At 63.7% G+C, this 9,005-nt stretch overlaps 1 protein-coding gene across 1 annotated transcript in view; it reads left to right on the top strand.

The window, feature by feature from the left end:
• The first annotated feature begins 106 nt into the window (after nucleotides 1-106).
• The window catches only part of FGF11 (fibroblast growth factor 11), a 19,245-nt gene continuing 10,346 nt past the window's right edge, over nucleotides 107-9,005 (top strand). Inside the window, exon 1 of the mRNA XM_044417162.1 lies at nucleotides 107-299. Coding sequence (XP_044273097.1) covers nucleotides 107-299 — 193 coding nt within the window. The remainder of the gene's footprint in view (nucleotides 300-9,005) is intronic.

The following is a 9,005-nucleotide window of genomic DNA, read 5'->3' on the forward strand; positions in this document are numbered from 1 at the left end:
CGGACCCGCAGCCCGGGGCCGGGGGACGAGGGGGGGCGCCGCCGCGCCTGCCCGAGCGCCAGGCTCTGCCCGGCCCGCGCCCCCCTGGCCCCCGGATGGGGCAGGGATGGCGGCGCTAGCCAGCTCCCTGATCCGGCAGAAGCGCGAGATCCGCGACCCCGTCGCCAGCCGCCCCGTCGCGGCGCAGAGGAAGGTCTGCCCGCGCGGGACCAAGTCCCTGTGCCAGAAGCAGCTGCTCATTCTCATCTCCAAAGTCCGGCTGTGCGGGGGGCGGAAGGGCCGGCTGGAGAAAGCGCCCGGTGAGTGAAGTTCGCGGGCGGGCGGGCGGCGGGCGGGCGGCGGGGGCGCGTCGTCCGTGCGAGCGGAGCCGGGCTGCGGGCAGGGGCTGCGGCGCCGCGGGCCGCTCCGTGCTCCGGCGTCGTCCTCCGCGGGGAGCGCGCGAGTCTGGCCCCGGCCCGGGGCCCGCAGAGGGCGGCCCGCTAGGCGTGGCGAAGCCGGGTTTCGCGAACCGCAGTTCCGCGGGCCGGCGCTCCCGGTCGCGGGGCTCCCACGGCCTCATTCCGGAGCGGCCGCCGGCGCCGGCGCGCGCTGCAGTTCCCGGAGGTCAACGGCAGGAGGCGCCGCTGCCCCGCGCGTGGGGTGGGCGGCCTCGCCCTGGCCTGGCTGCTCCTCGCCGGGACACCTGCAGGGGGCGCCGTGCCCCCCCCCCCCGGGTCGTGCGAATGGACCGGTGCGTTGCTTCCTGTTGTCGGCCAAAGCGGGCTCCTTGTCCGGGGCAGTGCTGAGTGCTGGGCTGGGTGGTACCCCTCCCCAGCCTGCTGCTGGCCAGACGTGTTGGACCTCAACTCCCATCATTCCCGGCCAGCAAAGCTCCTGACAGGAGTTGTCATCCAACCCATCTGGAGATCAGCGGGCTGGGGGAAGAGGGCTATATGGATGGACGCCACTGTTGGTTCTGGTTGCAGAGGCTGAGAGAAGAGGTGGGCGGTGCCTCTACTTGAATCTGTGAAATGGGTTTGCGTCACGCAGGCAGACTGGGGAGAAGGCTGCCTTGGGGCGTTCTGTGGGGGGGACGAGGATGCGCTGCACCGGTGCCGACCGTGGGGGGCAGGCGCCGCAGCGCTCACAGGGCCGCGAGTGGGATCGCTGCTCCGGAACGGTTTCCGCAGGCTGGTTTGTCCTGGGTCACCCCGTGGGCAGAACACGCAACGGCCGGGGGGTGACTGAGGGGGCAACTCCGAAGAGAACGATTCGCAAGGAGGCGCGGACGCACCTGTGATGGAGGGAATGAACGCGCGGCGGCGATGAAAACGGGCTGGGTGGGAAGAGGGCAGGGAGGCATGTGCAGAGCGCACCCGCCATGTTGTGCGAGCGTCGCCGCAGGAAGCGCTGCCTCTTCTGAGAGACATTTTGTGGGTGGCACATTCCCCTGTGGGCTTCAGAAGGGTTCTGTGGAAGAAACGCGCCCGCTGGTGGGTGCAGAGCGAGAGCTCGGGCCCCCAGGAGAACTTCGGAAGGAGCCCTCCGGCATCCCGCCTGACGGGCCGCCGGGGGGCTCAGCGGGGGACGCGTTTCCGCCTCTCCCTCCACGAGGCTGAACCCCGCAAGGGGCCCCGTGCTGGGAGGCTGGGGGCGGGCGTCCGGCTCGAGGGCCTGGCGGGGCCCCTCTTCCCACAAGCCCTGCCGAGCGCTGCCTGCAGCCACACCGGCTGCTGGGGTGACGTCATGGCATCTCTCCTCTTCCCCTTCGGAGGAGCGCAGCCACCCTCGCGCCCGGGGCCAGCCCAGCCCAGCCCAGGCCAGCCGCTCCTCTGCTCGGGAGGCTGCCTGCGCAGTCCCAGCCTGGCCTTTGACCCTGAGGATCCGTGCCCTTCAGACGCGTGGGACCGCGGCTCCCAGCATCCCCAGCTAGCACTGCCCGCGGGATTGCCGTCCACCCCATCTGGGAAGCGCCGGGTGGGGGAAGGCTGCTTGTGCCGTAATCCCGCTGCTGCCGCAGGGAGGGAGGGCTGTGGGGGTGCTGCACCCTTCACATGCCTGGCCGGCCGTCTCCTGCCGAAGCGTGCCACGTGCGGGGTGCCCTGGGCCCCCAAAGGGTCCGGGCCTCGGGGCCACAGGCGAGGGGGAGAAGAGGAAGGCGAGCGCAAGGCCGGGTCCGTGCATTGTCTTTGAAGGAGCATCTGCTACGGATTTGAGAGGGGAGAGGAAGGTGCTCGATCTCAGGAAGACCCTCGAGTTGAAAGACCGGGGGGGGCAGCAGGGGGGAAGGCCATGCAGGCCAAGGCTGCCCTCGGGGGGCCCTGACGCGGGGGAGGTCTGTGGGGCCCAGGCATTTCCTTCAGCAAAGGCTCCTGGGCAGCAAGGCGGTGGGGCAGCGGCCCACCCAGAGGTCTGGAGCTCCCGAGAAAGGTTCGGGGACCACCTCTGGACACAAGTCTTAGGGCAAAACAGCAAAGCAGTGTGTCAAACGATCGATCAATGAGCTGCAGGGAGCTGAAGTTCGAATTAGGGGTGGCAGGTGGAGTCTAGGTGGACTTCACAGCACTTAAAATAATGACAAGAAACTCATTGATTTGAAAGGACCTCAGATGGAAGCACTGCCTCTGATGAATCCTGAAACGGCGCCTGGAATGCCATCCACTTATTCTCCAAATGCTATTAATGGGGGGAAGCCATCATAAAGGAAGGGCTTGTGTGCTTCAGTGGTCCTGCCTCCGACCTATTTGGATGGACGCTAATTCCCCGTTATTCCAGCCACGGGTTCTCCTCCTGCCAGAACAAAGCAAGAAAAAGGAAGCATTATGACAGAGGAAAAGAGGCCGGCCATGGATGTCCAGGCGCCAGCAGGCGGCACTAGGTTTTGGTGGGGAGGTGGGCAAAAGCCCCCGGAGGGCACAGATCTCTCTGCCCCTTGCAGCCCCAGGACATACGGGGAGCTCAGCCCTCCCACCTCCCCCCTTCTAAACCCCACAGCGGTTTCCCACCATGTCGAAGCACACCACCCTGCCTTAAAACTGCTTAAACAGAAAAGACGGGGAAAACGCCTGGAGTTTCGGAATCCAAACAGCTGGGTTTTAATCGGGAGTAAGCCTCTTGCACTTCGATGCGGCTGACTTCCGTACAAATTGCGAGCCTGGGGATTCCTGCATAAGCCCTTCGGGGTCTTGTTGACAGGGTCGGTTCTCAAGGGTAAGGCGGCCTTCCCGCAGCTGGCGATGGTTTCGCAGCCTTCATGCCATCCAGAGGCTCAGATCGGAAGCTGAAGTGGTGTGAGGTGTTAATGCAGGGGTGCCTCCCGGAATTAAAACAAATAAAGCAGAAGAGTTATGACATCATTATCCAGATTGGTGACATATGCTGGGTGCCATATTGTTTGAGAAGCAAGGAATTGACAGACCCGGGGGGTGCAGTCTGGGGGGAAGTTCCCCTGCAAAGCCTTCCATCTCTCTCCTTCATTTCGGGGAGGCTTGTGCAGAACTTCTCCCCAGATTGCTTTTAATTAAAAAAAAAAAAACAGGGAAGGGAGTGGAGGTCCAGCCCTACCAGAAGACAGACGGAGGCAGCTGCTACATTCATTTATTTATTTCAAACATTTTTATGCTGCCCCCATCGCAACAAAGCCTCGGGGCAGCTCACGATAAGAACAAAATATAACCAATTGTACAATAAAAATATTAAAACCCGGTGCATCTCGGCTTAAAAGATTTAAAATCCTATAAATAACTAATAAATTAACAATTAAAATATGTTTTAAATAAAAAGGTCCTGGCCTGGCGCCGAAAGCCACTCGTCCACCCCTCGAAGCCACTCGTGGCCGAAGAGGCTGCTCCGTAGCCGGTGCTGAGGAGGGTTAAGGAAGGCCGTTTGCCTACGTGGGGTGGGACCACGTGGTCCTTCACCCCCAGCAGCAACCCAGGTCTTGGCAGCACGTCCGTGGGGTGCCATGCCGGGTGCCCCGAATACCTGTGGGCAGGCATGAGGCTGTGGGAACCCGTGGGAGCGATGACTCTCCTCCCAGGCCAGGATATTCGGGGATCTATCAGCCACGCAGTGTCCGTTGCCGCTTTCTGTGTTGTTCCCTTTGGGATGACGATTTCCAAAGCGGCTGTACAGAAGAGGAGGAGGAGGAGGAGGCCGGAGGAGCAGGGTCAGGCCCCGGACTTCCCATCAGAGCCCTGAAGTCCACAAATACCTGCCGTTCCCCTTCCTCAGAGGTGTGTTCAGAGGAATGGAAGGCAAGGGGCTTTTATCCCGGGATTTTGCAGATTTCCCTGCCCTTCAAAACCACCTGGGAAGATTTGCATATAAAATCGAGGGGAAGGGAAACTGGCTGTGGAGACAAAGAGCCCGTGGGCCTGGCAAGCCATCAGCAAGAAGTGCAGGGGGGTAGAGGAGAATTTTGCTTTTGCTGAGCACCACTGTTTCGTGGTAATCCCCCCTTCTTTCTCTCTCCCCACTCCATCCCGCTGTACGCAGCCTTTCCAGTTAATGAACGATATTTATCAAAATATTTCCGCCCTGCCTTTCCACCCACACGGAGAAGTGCATCCTTCAAGGAGACCATAATGAATAATAGGAATGGTCTAAAAGATTGAAAAACAAGCATGTGCTTGGATTTTAGCAGACTCCTGGAAGTACCCAAAGCAGGAGTCCTGGGCTTCCTAATGACCATATGCAAGAGCAGCGCTAAAGAGCAAGGTTTTCAATTGGTGCTGGAAGGCAAGCCGAAAGCTGTCGGGTTTCCTTGGGTGCCACCGCAGAGGAGACCCCGGGCTCTGTGCTTCCTGATGCGCTTCTCATGCCAGAACAAAGGTTTCTCCATGGTAGAAGTGCAGGCTCCTCCGGATTGAAGTACCCTTAAAATACTCAGGCCCTGAGACCTTTAGGTCTCTGCCCCTGAAAGAGGCCATGCAGGTGCCAGAGAATGGGGCAAACACAGACGGAAATCCCGGGCCGAGAAACCAGCTTCCGGAGAATCTGCTTTAATTTTAAGGATGCAAGTCCTCAGTGTTTCTTGACTGCAAAGATACGCTCAGCACTGCTTGTGTTTGCTGAAAGCCGGCAAGCCAGAGGGCTGCTCCAAATAAGACTTCCAGGGGGCAGCGGAGGAGCAGGAGCTGGGCCAGCTTGTGCCCCTTGCCCTGCCTCAGGGCCGGTATCAGCACTGCATGAGAGAGAGGTCCCTGCCCCGAGGGGATTGCAGTCTAGAACTGGACACAAGGGGCCCAAGCAAGGAATGGGAGGTGAACACGGGGGGCGGGGGGGGGATGTGCTTCATTCAAGCGATTCGTGCTTCGACTCGGCTGTGGCAGCCTTCCCAAACCCAGCCCCTTCCAGCTGCATTGGGAGACAGCACCCAGAATCCCCAGCCAGGTGGGTGCTTGGAGTTGTAGTCCAACACCCGGGAGACCTGGCTGGTGAAGGCAGAGGGCATGGAAGCTACGAGGATTGTCTGGGGGGACCACAGCAAGGGGGCTGAGGAAGACTCTGCCCTGGCGGACTTAAAGGCTTTGGGGGAAGGCAGGGGAAGAGGCAGGCAGGCAGGCAGGCAGGAAGGAAGGGCGGGCCGCGTTGGCAAGAGTGCCCCCACTCAGCCTCAGCAGGGATGTAAACGACCCCCGGGCAGCCCCCGCCCGGAGGAGCAACCCCACCAGCCCTGCTTCCCCGCCTTCAGCTGCGCTGCACTGGATGATGGGAGTTGTGGTCTGCGCTCCTGCGGGTGCCGCACCGCCTCTGCGGGCTTGCTGTGGGGTGCAGGAGCGCACGGGCCCGGATTTGGCGTGCGGCACGGAGTCCGTGGCGTGGCTCTTTTCCGGGGGCTGATCCGCCTGCACCAGTGACGGGAAAGGCTGCGCAGGCAGCCAAGACGCGGGATGACGTGACCCTTCCTGGCTGCCGATCCGAGAGTCCACAGCATTTACCCGCCAGCTCGTCTCCCGCAGCCAGGAGCCCCAGGATCCGGCGCCAGCCTAGGCCTGGTTGCCAGCGATGGGAACGGATTGCGGGGCCTTTAGCTAGCGATGCGCGGAAGCGGCAGGCGAGCCGACCCCACGCCCTGGAAGCCACCGCTGGCTGAACCGCCTGGCTGTTTAGCCCCCAAATCAGTCCAGGCTCATCTGTCGCATGGATGACTCTGCACCAAGGGGAGGTTGCTCATGGGCAAGCGAAGAAGCTCATGCGCAGCGCATGGCCCCGCACATCGAGAGAACCCCCCCCCCGCACATGAGAACCACCTGAGCGAAGGCAGCCGCAGGTGTTTGGCACGCAGAGGTGTGCCATGATCCCAGGCAGAATTGTGTAGACGTGCAAGGAATTGTGCTGTTTGGCCCGTGGGGCGGGGGGGAGCGGCTCCAGCCATGTCTGTGCACCCTGCAGCTTGTGAGCTGCCCCCCACCCTGCTTGGGCCTGCCGGGAACGCCTCCCTGGCAGCCCGTTGTGAGCGGCACTCCTGGGGTCTCTCTGCACGCAGGTGGAGGTGAGGGAAGGGCCGCCCTTCGCAAGGAAAGGGAAGCGACTTCCTCGCTCCGTGTGCTGGGTGTTCCCCGTCCGGCGGCCGCCTCTCCAGGCCGAGCTGAGGAAAGATCCCTCCGAAACCTGCCAGAAGAGCTGCGGCTGGCAGGGCGAGCGATGCTCCGCTCGACCGCCTCAGGAGGCCAGGCCCCGGGCTGTGTCCGGTGCTTCGCGGGGCACACCTGGGCTCGGCCTGCCCTTTGCACATGCCCCGGCGGCTGAGGAACGGCCTGGTCTGCAGCATCCCTGCAGCACCAAGTGGTTTCTCTGAGCGATTCCGAGCAGTGCAGCCCACAGGGATCGGCGCGGAAAGGCGCCACCGGTTAGGGTACGGCACCGGTGCCGGGGCTGTGGGTGAGGAGGAAGGGGGGCCGTGGGTGGGGGGGCCGGGCAGTGATTCTGGGTGTGGCGCAGAGGGGGTGTCCCCCGTGCTCGCATTTTAATGCCGAGACGGAGGGAGCGTGGCGACGCATCAGTGTGCAGGTCGGGGGCTTTGCTCCGTGGCGTCATCCGTGGAAAAGAAAAGAGCAGAGGTATTCGCACTTTGGTGGCCGGAGCGCGGAGGGCAGCCCGTCCCTGGCGTGACCCCAGCAGCGAAGGCGCGGTCTTGCTCCTCTTCCCAGATTAGGCGGTCTTGCTTCCTCTTCCCACCACGGCCCAGTTTCTGGGCAGGAACTGAACTGGGGGTCGGGCTCCATTCAGGACACCCCACCAAATGGAGCTTCCCCCCACCCCACCCCCAGCTTCTTCTTGGGCGATTCCTTAGTTTCGCGGCCTCTGGGCACCAGCACTCTCCCCACCCACCCTCGTGGATTCCCGGGCAGAGGAGGATAATGGAGGCCGCGTTCATCACCCTTCCTAGAGCATAAAATCAGCAACAACTCAGGAGACTGCAGGGGGAGGCCGGGCCCCCGTGTGACCTGCCCGGGCGAGCGAGCGGCCGGCGTTGGCACAGTGCTGGAGGCATCGGACAAACCGGCAGGCTGAGCTTCCAGGTGGGGAGTCTCTGGGGCAGGGCCCCCCCAGGGAAAGCCGCCCCTTTTGGGCAGTGCTGCCCCAATGGCTGGCAGTGGGACCGCATGGCTCCAGTGCCGTGAAAAGCGCTTTGGCTCGGCCCTTTCCGTAAGAGTGCCTGCGCAGGACGACGGGCCGGCCAGCGGGCCACTGCGGGCCCATCCCAGCCGGGCGGCCGGGCGCAGGCAGCGCCTCTCCGCTCAGCCTGCCCCGGAGGCCGCCGTGCCGCCTCACTGCTGCTTCGGGCGCCCGCCTGTGCCCTCCTGCGCTTCGGCCAGCCCGCTCACTGCCGAGCCAGCAGCGAGGCAGGAACAGGCCGCTGCAGCATTTCCCAGCCAAGTTTAAATTGCTGCTGTGAATCATAAAGGCCTGGCGTGCTCTGGACCCAAGGCGCTTGGCAGACGGGCGGCGTGTCCCCCGCCCCAGCCTGCCTGCACGTTGAGGTCACCCGCAAAAGCAGCCCCCCCAGCCGCCACCAAGAGCGGCGAACTGGCAAGCGGAAGGCCTTCTCGGCGGTGGCCCTGCGCTTGCGGGATCGGCTGGCGCCGGAGGACTGGCAGAGCCGTCCTTCCCAAGCGTGCGGGAGAACATGGAGGACCCGGCGGTTTTCATGGGCCTTCCCACAGTCGGGGGGCTGAAGCCACTACTGGCAAGGCCTGATGGGATCCTTATGGAATATCGATTCGCTCTATTGTGCTGCGTTTGTTTAGGGCTGCTTTTGTCCGTTGCGCCAGCTTGAGACGGCTCGATCCTTAAAAGCCGACTAAAAATAATGTAAAATCAGAAAGATGCATGAATCAGAAAGAGGAGCCAAACTATGCGAGGGAGTTGCGGAAGTTCCCCTTGGAGGAAACGCTAAAATAATAGTGGTTTTTGCTTTGGAAAAAGGGCTGGAGGGAGGAAGGTGCAGCCGGGTTCCAGGGATGCCTGGTGCGGAGAAGGGGGAGGCGGGGACTGTTCCCCTCCCCTCACAATACCGGACCCCAGTGGGGCTGTTCCAGAAAGCAGGACCGGGGGGGGGGGGGGCTCGGGGCAGGCAGGAGGAGAGGCTCTGGCCCCCTCGCCCGTCCAGCGTCAGGCCTGCACCCCGGCAAGCGGATGCGGCGCAGCTTGAAGAGCGGGAGCTCCCAGGCGGAGGAGGCTGCGGCGGCCCATTCCCTGCCCCGGGGAGCCTCCAGTTGCGCAGCCTCCCCGGCCGGCACGTGGAGCCGCGGCCTGCGCAGCCCGCCCTCCGAGGCCGGAGCGCCACCCCGCAGAAGCGCGCCGCTGGCCAGTCTCCCGGCGGAGTCCTTGCAGCGGGCAAGCAGCCCCCCTGCCCGCGGGGAGGCCCCCACGAGGGCCCCCGCCCCGCGCCCCCGGGCTCCGCGCGCCGCACCGGCCCTCCGTGGGGGCGGCGGGGCCTGTGGGGCGCGGGCGCCTTGCAGGGCTCCCTCCAGACGCCGCTGCGCCCTGGCCCGGAGCCCTCGGCGGGCGGCGCCCGC

Source organism: Varanus komodoensis, unplaced genomic scaffold (genome assembly GCF_004798865.1).
Source record: "Varanus komodoensis strain SLA01 unplaced genomic scaffold, ASM479886v1 scaffold87, whole genome shotgun sequence".
NCBI lineage: Eukaryota > Metazoa > Chordata > Lepidosauria > Squamata > Varanidae > Varanus > Varanus komodoensis.